General features: G+C 39.3%; 1 protein-coding gene across 2 annotated transcripts; it reads right to left on the reverse strand.

The window, feature by feature from the left end:
- Nucleotides 1-7,517: 7,517 nt before the first annotated feature.
- On the reverse strand, nt 7,518-16,348 carry LOC307035806 (general transcription factor II-I repeat domain-containing protein 2A-like). 2 transcript variants are annotated; one of them, XM_079675520.1, is made up of 2 exons: nt 8,451-16,348; nt 7,518-8,260 (listed from the first exon to the last, which is right to left on the reverse strand). In XM_079675520.1, the coding sequence occupies exon 1, from the start codon at nt 9,505-9,507 to the stop codon at nt 8,587-8,589; it is 921 nt and encodes a 306-aa protein (XP_079531646.1). In that variant the 5' UTR covers nt 9,508-16,348; the 3' UTR covers nt 7,518-8,260; nt 8,451-8,586. The 2 variants fall into 2 exon arrangements, with proteins under 2 accessions (XP_079531646.1, XP_079531645.1); XM_079675519.1 differs by having other exon boundaries at nt 7,518-8,268.
- Between the last annotated feature and the right edge of the window lie 303 nt (nt 16,349-16,651).

Consider the following 16,651-nt stretch of genomic DNA (forward strand, 5'->3'; position numbering starts at 1 on the left):
GCAGGTCACTCTCTGTGAGAATGGTTCATATTTTCCCTCCAGTTTGGAGAAAGATTATTTTATCATATGTTAGTTCAACAGTGTCAACCAATCCTCTAATCCTAGGGGTATTGTTTTTCGCAGCAACGATGATTCATAATACCATGACAAAAGCCATTATTGAAACAAGTAAACTATTAGAAGTGCTAATGGAAAATGTTTTGTGAATATGCATTTATGCCATCAGAAAGCCATACATCATATGATATTTTTGTACGCCTTGTGGGTACACGGAGAATTTATATTTATTTAATGCAACGTTATGGGTTTTACATGTCCTGTTCATAATATGGTAATCATTGCAATATTAATTGAGCATTTTATGCTCAAAGGAGGGAGTGTCATGATTATACAGATATGTTGATTTCAGTGACGTTGTAGTTAATAAATAATCAAATGTAGTCAACAATAGGTCTCATAACAACAAGAGGTATGCCGAAGCTTGGGCCTTCTCCAAGGAGGGAGTGGTCCAGTTTTAGATATTAGACAAATAGAAGTGGATGAATATGTCAGAACTCTTGAGTAATATTATGCAAGTTTTGTCTACACAGCAGGCTAGGAAAACTACAGAGATACCAGACGAGACACCAGAAGAGACTCCTGTTCGGCCAGGTGATTGGGTGAGGGTGAAAGTTCACAAAAGACAGTGGGCTCATCCCCGGTGGACGGAAGCGTGAAAAGTTGTAACAAACTTCACACGCGCTCCGGTTTAAAGGTAAAGAAAAAGGAGCAAATTGACACCACCTCACACATTGTCACCCTTCACTGGCAACTTCCAGAACATTATTGGGAGTTAGGACTGATTTGGCAGAGCTGGAACAAAACAATAAATAGAAATAAGATAAAGATAGAAACAGCTCAAAAGACAAATTGTCTATAGATTTTTATAGATTGTACATTAATGTGAAAACCTATTTTTTTTGTTTTACATCTGAAAAAGAGTCCAATTTTTTGTATGTTATTTTTGTACTCATTATTTAAATTCTGTAACGGACACAACCAGGGATAAAATAGAGATGATGACGAGAACAAAGCCAAACCAATTGTGGGGTCCCCTAGGGATAAGAGTCAGAATAGCATTGTTGATTGTGCTCATTACACTTGGCACCTTTCTGGTTGGAAGGGGAGTACAATATCAAGTAAAACATGGAACCATTAGTTCACTCATAAAGAATGCCCACATCACTAACAAGACTCCAAGTGTGTTTCAGAGACTTTCACTTATCCCCAGAGCCAAAAGGTCAGCTGAGTAACAAAAGGACGAGTTAGAAATACTCGTTCCCAAAGGTGAGGCGGTTATAATCAAGATGATTCACCCCCCTTATATGCAGTTCTTGTATCAAATGATGAGATGGGTTTAAGTGATCGGGATATGTAAGTGATGGGGATTAACAGATTAGGGGAATCTCTAAATACACTGGATCCATGTTTTAGTCTGTAGCAGAAACACCCCCTGTTAAGTTTATGAACAACCGACCGGTGACCTGAGTAGAATTATTGAAAATGATTACAGTTGAAACAGGCTACTAACCCACAAGTACAGGTTTGTACGTACAAACTCTATGAACAAAATTTCCCAGCAGATAGTGGCGACATTGCAGATATGTCCAGTCACAAAAGTTACTTATGTTCTAAATAACAGTGAGATTTAAAGTGATGGAGAAAATATGGAGAGGTTCTTTTATAGTGTGTGAAATATGTGGTGCTTGAAACATCTAGGTATTTAAATTTATGGAAGAAAGTTGTTTCCTGAAAGAGTTAATTGGAGTAAACATGTTACAGTGGGTGAAAACAATGTTTAGGGATATGGTACAATTATTAGAAGACATTAACTGGGCTTAGATGACATTTAACATCAAAGAAAGATAGTATGGTTAGGAAAATAGAGTGGGAAAGATTGGATTTATTTTACCTCAGTGTGTTAGAATTAACTATAGATAATGCGTCCCGAGATCTCTCTCTCTCTATCTCTCCGCCTGTCAGAACGCTACGACCCCAACTTCCAAGCAGACAAAAGACCTCACCACGGAAGACTCCTCCTTCTCCATCGAACGGACAGAGAACCAGAGCTGAACCAACAATGACAAGACTTTATCCAGAACCATCTCCACCTGAGGAATCCAGAACTACAGGTGACATAAAAAGGCACACTCTCATCGGTCCCCCACAGGACATGAAGTTCCAAGCTGAGCCACAAGATTTGGACACAAGAGCAGAGTGTGGGACATGAGAGCAGAATACGCCCTCCATGCAACAAAGTAGAGACTGTAAAGGAGGAGATGAAAAGCAAAGCAGTTGGGCCACTCAAAAGAGTTACAGCGGAAGGATCCAAGAGCAGATGGACTGAGGAGAAGGTGGACGGAGGAGAAGACAGGTCGGAGGAGTTGGCATGGTCCGGCACAACGTGAGGGGGTCGTGGCTTGACAACCAGAGGGGGAGAGAAGGAAAACGGGAGTGAGTGAGTTTACACATAAACACACTTATTCACCAACGAGAAATACGTAAAGAAAAAGATGTATTAGCCATGAATTAATCAATTGGTGAATGTATAAAGAAAGAAAGAGGAAACTATTAAATAACCCTAAAAACACAATGAGGGTAGAACATATTATTCAATCTTTTCATCATATGAACAAATTATTCTTTAAGAGTTTTTTTATTCATGTGTGAATTTGGGGAAGATTTAATTTGTTACAGTATAGACCTACATTTTAAAGGGATGGTTTTAGTAACCACTCTATAAAAGCAGACAAATCTTTATTTGTATAGAAAATGTTAAAGGTAGAGCTAGTACCAAGCCAAAGATAGTATTCCAATCTAAAGTATTGATTTCTCCATTGTAGCATGGTTATTACCTCAGGAGGGAAGATTAAGGTGGAAATAACATTTGTTTTTCGTCCAAGATGTAGAGTTTTAAAAAGACACTGGGCAAAGAGAGATTGCACATTTTAATAAAAAAAAAACTAATATAATTGGGATTAATACATGCGGGGCCTTGGATCACTCATTGTGATGGTGCATATTTTACAACAAATATCGTTCAGGGAGAAGGGGTCGCTCGACCCACCCTGTAGATGTTTTAAATCTTACTTGCAGCTTCACAGGGAGCGCACTGCACCAGCGTATGAGTTTTAAAAGACAAGTGCCACCAGCTCCTAAAGGTCATCCATTCAATCAGTGATGACCTGACATTGAGAGATGTTATTTAAAGGAGAAACATATCTGCCATAAGTGTAAATTCCTGAATTGAACTGCAAACATTTATGAAATGACTTCTGTTTTAAAGTCCTTGTTAAAGGAGGGAGTAATTATCACATGCTCGGGCACCCAAGGTTCCACACACTGTAAAAGGGGTTAGCATAGCTATTTAAGTAGACCAGAATTGAAAATAAATTAGTATAATGAGTTATTGATATTCCACCGGTTCTCACACCATTTCAGGGACTTTATCACTGCATTAGAACAGGCCACCCAAAGGTACTGAGTAGGAACTTTTAAGTGATGAAACTCTACAACTGTTGTAACTGACCAAAATCTTCTCCCAGAAATGACTGTCTAGAATGCCGTACCCCAGAGTAGAACGTACCGATTGATCACGACGGCCCCTTCTAGAGAACATATTACTTTCATACCTTAAATGGTATGAAAGGAGGGAGGGTACATTTCTCATGAGGAGACAGTTACAAATGCTAGCAGAACAAGACGACCAACCCCCGTATACAGATGTTGATGACAATGATGAGTTAGTTTAAATGATATGGATGTTCAGAGATGAGATTGATCAATGAATGTCCAGCTGATGTGATTCTTTACATGATGAAATCATGTGAAGAAGTGAGCAAAATAAAATGCTAAAATGGAGTGAATCCATTCCAATTTATTTTACACTACAACCAGATGGTCTATTTTATTTGACTTTACTATTTTTATACTATTCTAATATGGTAGATTTCATGTTGTATAAATCACTGCTATAGTAGAATGGTTTGTTTCTTTTCACTTTGTAAAAACAAGTGCCTTAACACTGAGCGTGGTATGAGAACGGTTTCTGTGAAAGGAGGGAGGAAGAAATGTTCTGATACCAAGCCATTGCTGCTATTTTGAAGAATGATATTGAATGTAAACACTACAAGTTATGCACAAGGGAAAACTTTTATGTTTGAACACAGACAAGAATTTATTTTGTATTTTTGTAAAGTTAAGCCTATTGAACCATTCCATTTTGATTGTATGTTGGTTAATATGAGATATGTAATATGCAAAGTTCAGATGAAGAACTCATTGATTTCAGTATTATACACACCTTTTAGGTGTGTAAGGAGGGACTGTTAGAAATTAAAATCAATGTTTTAATGGGGAAATGTAGTTTAAACATGCCGTCAGTTTTAATGTGGTTTTACACTGAAAAACCAGAAATTCTTGTGCACAACCAGCTGTTAAGCTTTATTCTGAAACTCTTTCATCTCCGGTTGGCAGTTAGCATGTGGTAAATTTACAATTTCCAAAAGAGGTGAATTTAGTAGCGAAATGATATGGAGTGGTGCAAACCGAAGCCTACTGATTTAACACTACAACTATAGATGTCGAGATAATACTGTAGCGATCTGCATTTATTGTTCAAGTGTTCTGTTAACTGTTTGTGTCAGGCTTCTGTGAGGAGAGCAGGTAGGGGCGGGGTTGGGGAGCAGAGGGTTTGGTCTGTGTGTGTCTGTCTGGGCGCGTGCAGGTGAGTGAGAGGTTGGCGCGAGAGGAGAGAGAGTGAGAAAGGACGGATGAGAGCTGTTGGTTGTTAATAAACCTGTTTAACTTGAGAACGCTTCACTCGTCATTCCGACACGTCCGGGTGGACGTTACAATACCATGCTGAATATTAAATGAAGGTACAGTTTATTTGAATACATTATTGTTTACAGACGAGAGTAGCATGTGACAACATCCGGAATGACCGGAAACCAAAACAGCCGAGAAGTATTTTGTAGAGTATTGATTACAGCGTTTAGAATGTGTTACATGAAAAGTGATGAAAAAGAATATGAGGAGAAAAGGCGTGTTAAGCATATATTGAATGTGAAAAGAACCAATCCTCTGTTTAAATGCAACAACGGACATTGGAGACGAGGCGAGCCGGCTGTCGGGGAGGAGCCAGCAGAGGATATATAACAGCACGGACGAGGGATCGGGTCTCTTCTCTTCCCTAACGAGGAGCGGATCACAGCTGTTTGTCTGACTGAACAATATCATGCTTGTGACCAACCTGCGCCTTTTTTAATTAAAGTACCCAATTGAACTTTCACAGAGGCTCCATTTAGTCTCCTTTTAAAGCTTCTTTCCTGGACGGGAGAATAACGAACACAGTTTACATCGCGAAACAGTAATTGTTGCCAAGCATCACACGTCTACATAATTTAACACTTGAACTCCTCCATTCAGAGCAAGCTAAGACTTGGATAACGAAGTCATGGATAACAGAAACCAAAAGAAGAGAAAAATGAAGCCCACACCCCAAAAAACAAAGAGGGATTTTACAGAGCTACAGCGTGAGCTGAGAGCGGAACATGACAAAATCGAGCTGGAGAAGGAGAAATTAAGACTCAAAATTATAATTCTTAAGAATCAGCAAAGAATCACTGAAGAATACAATTTCTCATTCACTATTCTCTAATCATATTTGTTGTACTTGTTTTTGAATAAAATAGGCTATAAAACGGCCTAATGAAAATATGTGGTCACAATGGGAGCTTATTGAAATGCGATTGCAAAAAAACAGCGTTCATATTACAAATATACAGGGCTATATGCTTAAGCAATAGCTCACGACAGGCCGTGGTATATGCTCATTATATCACGGCTAAGGGGCGTGGTTCGGCCCGACGCGAAGCGGAGGTGGCATGGCTTACGTGGTCACTTGTATAGGTTGAGGTTGTTCGAGGCTGTTGCTTGGCGTGGCGAGAATATTGCTCCACTTTCTCCGGTCCCCGAGATTGGGCTTCTAGTAGCTCTGGAGAGAGATTTCGCACCTGTGGCCACTAACGGTCATAATTTCTCTGCTTTGTTTCAAGACCCGCATCAGAAAGCTTTTGAATGGTGGTACTTTTCCAGTTGGTCTACCTGCTCTTCACGTACCTCTGCATGTCGTAGTTTAGGTGCTTTTTTTTCTGGAGATAGGCACTGCTCAATCCACTCCTCCATACTATAGTAAGACCCCGCCGGAGGTCGAAGTTAATCTTAAATGTTTCCATTTTATGCTTTGTAAGGTTGTTTCGTAACGGAAGAAATTTAAATATATTTATAAAACTGACAAGTCAAATCAAGCAATCTGATTGGTCGATAGCGTTTTTGCGGACCTCTTTGATTACAGATTTGAAAACATCGTTGCTTGCTTTAAAAGTAGCACAATTCATTATGTTAAACCTAAAAGTGTCTAGATATCCCTGCCCTAATGCCAAAGGAACTGCACACTGAATATGTTTTGCCGTTTGATGTCTATGTCTGGACCGCTGCATCAAAAAGGAGGGCTTCTGCCCCGTTACTTCTCCGCTGCTTTCTTGTTCCAGCCTGAAAAGCAAACTGCAGGCAGTTTGCTTTTCAGCCCAACGGTATACTGTTTTTCTCAGACGCGGAGGGATACTGACTTGTTGTGAAAAGTAACGTACAATTCTACCCGTGGTATACGCTCAGTATATCACGGCTAAGAACCAATCAGATTGCTTGATTTCACTTGTCCGTTTTATAATGTTTATTATGTGATTGCGGTTATGTCGTCCACCGATATCTTCACGGATGCCAGGAGGATTTTGCTGCATCTTCTTGTGTTGGTAAGTGAATATAATTCCTAAGGCGGCGCTGGAGAGCCAAGGAAACTTGTATACTAGCCCGACATGCAGTTGTGCGATGAACATTAATCATGTATCCCACAGTATTAAAGTCAAATCTGAGCGCAATCAGCACCTGCAAGGTTGGGGAGAGCGCAGCGTTTCTGTCTGATCCGTTCTGTTGTTGAGGGGAGATGTCCTCGATTAAATCAAAAAGGTTTTGTCTGCCGAAAAGAAACCTCTCTATCAGTTCACTGAATAGATGTCCAGTGGGTTTTTTCGATCACGGAGGACACTCTCTTCTTAATGCCCTTTTGTTGTTACAACATGTAAACAAGACGCACTGCCATAGTTATTTTCATTCTTGCCTGTTTTACGTTACTATGGATACTAGTCTCTCTTTCCGATTTACGCCTGCTCCAAGCTAGGCGTAAAAGTTACACCCGGGCGCAACGCATACAGGGCTTAGGGCGCAACGCATACAGGGCTTAAGTCTAAGTGGTGCACTAGTCATAACTTTAGTTTGATCTTAACCTTCGGTTCTACGTCGGACGTCGAGTTACGCCCAGTTTACGCCCAGCTGGTGAGGGGTATGAATACACTAGATATACACAGCAGCCTGTGACCAGTATGAACAGTGTGTATGAATACACTAGATCAGGGGTCACCAAACTTTTTTCTCTGGGGGCCACATTATTGTTCCTGACTGTGATGGGGGGCCGGGGCCGAGTCAGCTCATTGTGTAGAAGAGATTACTAGCCCGGCACAGCCATCCCCACTACTACTTCCACACTACTATATCAACACTTGATTCCTGTCACATATTTGTTTACCATCTTTACTAGTGGTTTACAAAAGTAGCAATTGAGTCTTCACACTTTGCTTTAATTTGAAATACCACAGATATTCCATTTATTTGTTTTCTAATAAAAATAACATCAAAGCTGTCAAGGTAAGAAACATCTGCCTAGTTGAGGTGATTGACACTGGCAAAGGTGAGTTCAAAATTATAAATTATAGGTAGGCCTGATGATGATGATAATAATAATAATAATGATAATAATAATAATTGTGTGCAGCACTTAATAAAGGTCAAATAAATAGGCCTATAAAATAAATAAATAAATAAAAAACATCAACATTATAATAACATGAGTAGGCTAATAGAACTAGCCAACTCTTATGCCTATCCAGGTGAGCATGTTCAGTTAACATTTTTTTTAGGTCAAGGTGAAAAGGACATGAGCAGTGTAGGCTCAAAACTAAAGCACAACAATAATACAGAATAATGGCAATCAAAATCAGTAGCCTATATGTAGGTGAGCTGGATTTGTACTTGTTGATGAATTGTGCTGTCTTTGGGATGGGGTCAGCAACAGCAATCTCCTCTCCTCACTTCAGAGTGCCTTCTGGAGCCCTGGCATGGAGGGATGACGGATTGAACACAAGAAGCACCATATTCAGTAAATGGCAAGACATGCTGCTGTCTGCTTTTCTCTGTGACATAATTTTACAACATATGTCGCAAATTAAAAAGAGCCTTCACATTTCATATTTATAGCAATTAAAATCAGTAATTGTTAAAATCAGTGTACTTACCGTATCAGTGTGAACTGTGTGTTTGCTTCTGGCTGATGAGAAGTTCAATGTCTGGTTGCAGTCTAGTGGTAGCCAGTCTCAAGGTCTGATGCAAGTGTTTATCTGTGAGTCTGTTCCTTGTTGTATTCTTGGTTTGCTACATGCGGGAAAAGGTTTGCTCACAGATGTAGGTGCTGCCAAAAACTGTGGACATCTTCATTGCATGCTGTTTGATGTTTGGGTAGGTTTCCTCTGGGAGCGAAGCATAGAACTCAATGAGACTGTCAGGCTTGAACGCGTCTTTAAGGATATCACAATTCTGCAACTCGGCTAGTTCAAACTGAAGAGAGGGATGGGCATCATTTATGTCGGCAGCAAAGGGGTTCTGGAACAAACGTATTGCTTTACCGTTGACATGAAGCTCACGGAACCGCACACTGAACTGCCCCTGCAGCATTTCCAGTGCATCCTTGCACTTTTCGACTGGGAACGGGACAGTTGGTTTCTCAGCGCAGTAGCTCTGGGTGGCAGGGAGATGCGTAAAGTCCAGCTTTTCGACCTGTCTCACAAGCAGCACTAGTTTGACCTCGAACGCTTTGATGTGGGAATACAGGTCACTGATTAGCTTCCCTTTGCCTTGGAGCTGCACGTTAAGGTGGTTCAACATTTCAGTCACATCTGTTAAAAATGCGAGGTTCCATTTCCATTCTGGCTCGGTCAGCTCTCGTACCGTTTCACCTTTAGACTGCAGGAAGGTGTTGATTTCGGGTAGCAGGTCGTAGAAACGGCGCAACACTTTGCCTCGGCTTAACCACCGGATTTCTGTGTAGTACAGCACATCCTCGTAGGCAGACTCAAGCTCGGAGAGGAAGGCCTGGAACTGTCTGTGTTTCAGACAATTTTTTCGGATGTAGTTGACACAGTGCACAACCACCTTCATGACAGACGCCCACTTCAAAACTTTGCAGCATAGGGCTTGCTGGTGAATCAGACAGTGGACTTGTAGTGGGGGGGTGAGACCTCGTTCCTCGAATTCGCTGTTCAAGCGCCCTACTAGCCCCCTTGTCGTGCCAACCATACTAGGTGCGCCATCCGTAGTGATGCTGGCAAATTTACACTAGTCTAGACCCAACTCTTCAATTGTTTTGCACACTTGGACACAAATATCCTCTCCTGTTGTAGTTCCTTTGAGGCTTTTTAGTGCTGCCAGCTCCTCAGACATTTCAAAGCTTTCGCTAATCCCACGAATAAAAATGAGCAGTTGTGCCGTGACCTGCACATCATTGCTCTCATCCATGGCCAAAGCAAAAAACTTGAATTGTGACGCTTTCTCGTTCAGCTGCTCATAAACGTTGTCCCCCAATTCTTCTACTCGCCTGGTCATAGTAGTCGTGGAGAGACTCACACCGTTGACTGCCTCTCTCTTGTCGGGACACACCTCCTCGGCCACAGCAAGGATGCATTGTTTAACAAAGTCCCCATCAGTGAAGGGCTTCCCATGGGTAGCTAGTATGTGAGCTACCTTGAAGCTAGCTCGAACAGCAGTGTGGTTTACCTGGGTTTGGCGAATGAATGTTTGTTGTTGTGCTGCCAGTCCGCCTTTCATTCTGCGAATTCTGTCTGCTCTTGCTTGCCCTCGCAAGCTAGCAAAGTCACTGTGGCGGGTTTCGTGGTGACGACGAAGATTATATTCCTTGAAAACCGCCACACTCTCTTTACAGATAATGCAAACGGCACGGTCCTTATACTGAACAAAAAAATTGTCGTTGGTCCACTGTTCTTTGAAAATTCTGCACTCTCTATCAACTTTTCGTTTAACGTTAACGTTAGCCATTTTTGCTGTCCTGAACACTGACAGTTCACTACGCGTGCGTTGTCTGTCACTCACTTGATCTCCATCATGTCGGGTGACGACAATTCGGCAAATATAGTGCATTTTATTTTATAACTAAATATAATTTTTTTAACTGAAACAAAATCAACAAAATACCAAACGCAGACATGTTATTATTTTCCAAAAATCAATTTGAAAAAAATAAGCCATGACGACTTTTGGGGATTTTGCCTCATAGGGCCGGTTCAAGTAGTGGGGGGCAGAGGGGGTGGGGGCCGGTCAAAGGGGGGTGGCGGGCCGGATCCGGCCCCCGGGCCGTAGTTTGGTGACCCCTGCACTAGATATACACAGCAGCCTGTGAGCAGTATGAACAGTGTGTATGAATATGCTAAGATATATAAAGTATGAAAACGGTAAGCAGTGCAAGTATAGTATAACATATATAGTTATTAATTTCATGATGATAAACATTGTGGAACAATTATGAAAAATGTTAATGGAAGGGGCGACGTAAAACTGACACAAAACAACAACAAACTTTTGCCGAGCCAATTGGAGAGTTTCATCACCAGCACGTGGTAAAAACCACCAATGAGCGCTCAGCTCGAGATACCAGCGAGTCGTTTCCCATCAAGCATTTCGCTTCCGCAGCCCGTGGAGAGGAACTGCGCCGCCTCGCCACGCTCTCAAGGCTGCAGGCGTCTTTGTCCCGCGAGATTTTAACGTCTCATGTAGGCGAGCCTCCAGAGCAAGTCAGACAAAATGACTAACCATCATGCAACGCACTAGCAAGACATTGATCGAAATTGCGCAGGTCTTCGCAGGTCTTATTAGGCCCTTATTTGGAGCAGGCTGGAGTAGGCAGTGTCCTGGGTAAATTACCGTACAGCCAATCACAACGCGTGACTTCATTGGGCAGAACGAAAATGACGGATGACGGATGCGACGGAAATACACCCGAGCAGATATATACAGTATATATATATTTTTAATGTTTTATTGAACATTTTTAAAACATACAAAAGCTCGGTGAGGATATCATCAACTTATCAACATAAGTGCAAGACATTCATTCACAATAAGACAAAAAAACATAAATAATACATCCAATAAGAGCCAGGGGGAGAGAAAAAAGCATGTGATAAGATTGTATTTTCCTGAGAGACAGAAAAAAGGACTTGAACTAATTTATGAAACAGCGAAAGGAGGGCTTGCCTTCTCTCCATTTACTACAATGTAAATGGTATTTACCCAAAATAATAATTATATTTACCAAATCAGATTTGGGAGAGTCCCAATTATCAATATAATATAAAATGTGATATATTTTGAAGGCCGGAATATTTGTTAATTTAAGTAACAACCAATCTCTCACATTCGACCAAAACAATTCAGAAAAAGGGCATGAGAAAAATAAATGTTCCAACGATTCATCAGATAAATTACAAAAGGAACATTGTTCCACTTCAAATTTAAATCTTGAATTTAAAAAAGTAGAAACAAGGTAGATTTTATGAACAATTTTAAAATGAGTTTCTTTAGGAGAAATAGACCATTTTATAAAATAAGATAGAGCTTTTTCCAATATAGATAAAGTGTCTAAATCGGTCCCTTGTGGAAATAAGCCTCTGTTGAAATTGTGAAAAATGTGGGATTTCAGAGAAGCATTAATAGATTTGTTATTCTTAAGAGTATCGCCAATAAATTCTAAATTAGGTAAAACTGATACAACATTTGAGTACAGTAAAGTATTATGAATCATTTCAATAATTGGTACAGGAATTGCTTTACAGATTTTGTTATAATCTTTAGCAGTACACTTTATATTGTATTTCGTTGAAAAAGCCAAAACATCTAGCAGTTTACCATTGCAATCTAGTAAATCATTAACAAACAAAATACCCCTCTCGCGCCAATCACTCCTAAAAAAGGATTTTCTGTTTATAATAATCACTCTTTTGTTCCATAAAGTAGATCCATGAGGAGAAAAATTGTGGGTAAATATCATTTTCCAATAATGAAGTATCTGCTTATGAAAATTTGACAATTTGGTCGGAATCTTATTAACCTCAAAATCCCATTTTAAAAGAAAAATCAAACCCTCCTAGACTTTTAAATATGGCCTTTGGAATATGGAACAACATGGATTCTGGCTGGGACAAAAAAGCTTTTAACCATTTTATTTGAATTGTTCCAATCATCGATTCAAAGTCTAAAGCTTTAATTCCGCCTTTATCATATTCTTTAACAAGCTGTGACTTTTTAATGTAGTGAGCTTTATTTCTCCACAAGAATTGGAAAATAATTGAGTTTTTTTTTGTAATATTAGCCGAAGAGACAAAACATGAGTGGCATGGATAAATATGTTTAGATATACTTTCTACTTTAGTAAGAAGAACTCTGCCAAAAATAGTAAGATCTCTAGTTAACCAACGACTGAGAGATTTCTTCATATCTGTGATACGGTTACAAATATTAAGATATTTTCTCATGATATAATTTTTAGATAATGTTATTCCTAAATATTTCACTTCAGGTACCACTCTAATAGAGTCAATAATGGAATCATAACATGAATGGATAGGGAGTAATTCACATTTTTGAAAGATTAAGAGATAACCCTGATGCTTTTGAAAAAATTGAAATTGTGTTAAGATTTTCCTTTACCATGGATTTATTCTTTAGGAAAATGGATGTGTCATCCGCAAATTGACTAATTTTAAATTCTTTGTCAAAGAGGGTAATGCCTAATATTTTGTGATTCTTTATAATAAGCGTTATTAATACTTGGGTGGTCAGAATAAATAATTTTGGGGAAATAGGGCAACCCTGTCGAATACCACGTAAAACCTTAAACCTACAGTAGGGCTCATTCCAGGGTTCAAAGATACAGAACTATAGATGTCCGAATAGAGCATCCTAATTATGTTGCAGAAATGTTCACCAAAACCCAGAAATGTCAGAGTTTCCATTAAAAAGGAATGTTCAACAGTATCAAAAGCCTTATAAAAATCCAGAAATAGTACGAGACCTTCAGTATCAATAAACTCCTGGTAATCGAGCATATCCAATATCAGTCTGGTATGCTTATGAATACTTCTGCCCTTTATAAAGGCTGATTGACATTCATCTACTAGTTGATTCGGACATGAGTTTAACTTGTTAGCATAAACATGTGCTCACAGTTTGTAATCATTACATAGTAGGGTAATAGGTCTCCAATTATAAACAAAAGATTATTTTTATTTGGTTTTGGAATTAAGGTAATAAGGCCATGTTTCATGGTTGGCGAAAGGTTTCCTGCTGAAATGCAATCTGTGAAAGCCTTATAAAGCATTTCTTGCACATCTGACCAAAAACATTTGTAAAGCTCTATGGTTATACCGTCCAGCTCTGGTGATTTGCCACCAGACATTTGCTAATCTAATTCTTCAATTTTTTGTCGATCGTCCATATACTGTTTAAAATGATCAGCTATTGTCTTTTTGAATTCTGTAATTTTACTAAAAAAGTTATCACAATTTTCTTTAGAAAACTTTGAGTTATATAAATTGCTATAAAAAAGTCTAATTTCTTAGTTTATCCGGTCTTGATTTTCAATAGTGACATCATTAACACTCAGTTTTTGGATTTTCTTTTTCACTTGTCTTTGCTTTTCAAGATTGAAGAAATAAGAAGTGTTTTTCTCTCCTTGCTCAATCCATCGGGCTCTCAAACAAATAAAAGCTCCCTTAGCTTTTTCCAAATACATATTTTCTAATTGAGTTTGTAAATTGTTCAGTTTAATTTGCTTATCCAATGATAACTCAGCTTTAAGGCATAAATTATTAATTTCACTTGTAATCTCTTGTTGTTTTTGTTTCTTTAATCTAGAGGAGTATTTAATGGAATTTATCGCAATCTGTCTCACACTAAATGTAAACCATTCCCATTTACTGAGAGATGACATATCCAAAGCCAGAGTTTCTTTTATCAGTTGTTTGATCTTTTTACAAAAATCTGCATTCTCCAAAAGACTATTATTGAATTTCCATATAGGTTTAAGATTGGGACTGAAGTTGCATAGTAAAAAGGACAAAGAGATGACACAGTGATCAGTCAGAGGTGATGCTGAAATGCCACACTTTGAGACATTATTAGTTAAACTAATAGAGATTAACAAATAATCGAGCCTAGAACACTGACCATTGTTAGAAGAGTTAAACCAGGTATATTGTGCCTTTGAGGGATTATTTATTCTCCAAACATCAGTTAAATTAAGTTTAGAGGCCAAGTGAATAATAGAATCATTAAAATTATGACAATGTCCCCTTAAAGGAAGACAATCTAACCACTCATCAGGAACTACATTAAAATCCCCTCCGATTATAATCTTATCAGTCATAAAAAAGTACTTTCCATTCCTCTAATCTTTGGCACAAGATTGAAAGAAAATTATTGTTTTTAATCTTTCTGTTATATCCATAAACACACACCAGTATGTAATTAGTCCCATTAACATCAGTCACAACCATTAGCCAATGACCATTTGTATCACTCCTGTGGTCAATTATATTTCCAGGTAACCTGTTAAATAAAATCATCACTCCAGCCGAATTTGATGTTCCATGGCTGAAAAAAAATTTCTCTCCCCATTGTACTTTCCAGAACTTAGTGTCTGCCTCTGCAGAATGAGTTTCTTGCAGAAAAACACAATTTGCCTTTTGTTCCTTACAAAAAAGAAAATTGCCTTACGTTTCACATTGTTTTTTAGCCCCCTAGCATTTAAGGATATGAACGATAACATTGAAAGAGCAAAGATAGAATCCTTAAGAAAATGCGCAAAGGAATGCTATATCGATGCGCAGGAGTGAGTAACGTAGCCCTTAACAAACATATTTAGTGCAATAGCTCACAACATTTTGAATATAACCTGAGACAAGTCCAATCCTAAAAACGCTCAAACTGAGAAATTCAGCATATCTACTGAGGACCGAAAACCTCCCTGTCCCCCCAATTAATTACTGCTGTGTTTTTCACGTTATTCCGGGTCCACTCTTTTGTTGTCAATCAGCGCGAAGCCTTCCTTCAGAAAAGCTCTCTTCCCCTTTCTCCGTGCTTCTTGAACCAGTGGCCACAGCTTGGAGCGAGCCTCCCGGTCCTCCTTGGAGAAATCCTTTTTGAAACGAATGTGCATCTCGCTGCAGACTCTCGCATCTTTGGAATTTTTCCAGATCTCGTCACGAACAGTCCTCATCCCGAACTGAATGATGATTGGTGATGACGGTTGGAAGTAGCTGCATTACCCTTCACACCCAGCCGATGGACAGTGTCTACTGAGTCACGCAGCTTTTCCACAGACAGCGGAACAACTCTTGTGAGTATCCCGATCACAGCTTCTCTTGTGTTTTCTCCTTCTTTTGCGGGCAGACCATTCATCCTCAGATTCCACCTCCGTTTGTAGCGGGCTTGCTCCTCGCCAGACTTACGTAGTAAAGTGTTATCTTTCAGAAGATCATCAAACTTTTTCTGAAGAGCAGAAATGTCTTTCTTATTTTCTTTAGCTGCTTCAGTGTTTGCTTCAATGCGTTTTTCAAACTTTTTTAACAGCTCTGTCTGTTCATCCATTTTTCCGGATGAGACTTGTATCGCCTGGAGAATGGTGCTGCTGCTATCCTCTGCCATATGTGTTTCGCCATGAAACTTTGATTTCTTTGGATTCTGTCCTTTAGTTGGTGAGTGGTCCCAATTTATTTTGTGTCCCTTAGAGTTGTCCGCTTCCATGTCCTCAATAACCGAGTCGTCACACGCCTCACGGAGAACTTTTAAGTTGTAATCGTGGTCGGTCATGCTAGCAGGCACTTTATGTCAAAAGTGTTGGTAACTGGAGAATTAAAGTAAAATGTGACTATTTAAGCTTCTATAATAACTTAAAGTGTATCATGAATAAGCTATTGCCTGTCGGTTTTGCAGTCAAGGACTCAAATCTAAACTTTTTCTACGAACCTGCAACGTTGTTGCTTCTTACTCCGCCATCTTCCAGAGCAGATTTTTCACCCCGAGCAGATATGGTACCTACAGCGGCGCAGTTCCTCTCCACGGGCTGCGGAAGCGAAATGTTTGATGGGAAACGACTCGCTGGTATCTCGAGCTGAACGCTCATTGGTGGTTTTTACCCCGTGCTGCTGATGAAACTCTCCAATTGGCTCGGCAAAAGTTTGTTGTTGTTTTGTGTCAGTTTTACGTCGCCACTTCCATTCACATTTTTCATCATTGTTCCACAATGTTTATCATCATGAAATTAATATCTATATTAGGGCCGGGACTCGATTAAAAAAATTAATCTAATTAATTAGAGGCTTTGTAATTAATTAATCGAAATTAATCGCATTTTTAATCACATATAAAT

The sequence above is a fragment of the Notothenia rossii genome (genome assembly GCF_949606895.1).
Source record: "Notothenia rossii genome assembly, chromosome: 4".
NCBI lineage: Eukaryota > Metazoa > Chordata > Actinopteri > Perciformes > Nototheniidae > Notothenia > Notothenia rossii.

Coding starts and splice junctions, on each gene's coding strand:
- LOC307035806 (XM_079675520.1), bottom strand. CDS start 9,507: ATGGTTGGCACGACAAGGGGGCTAGTAGGGCGCTTGAACAGCGAATTC.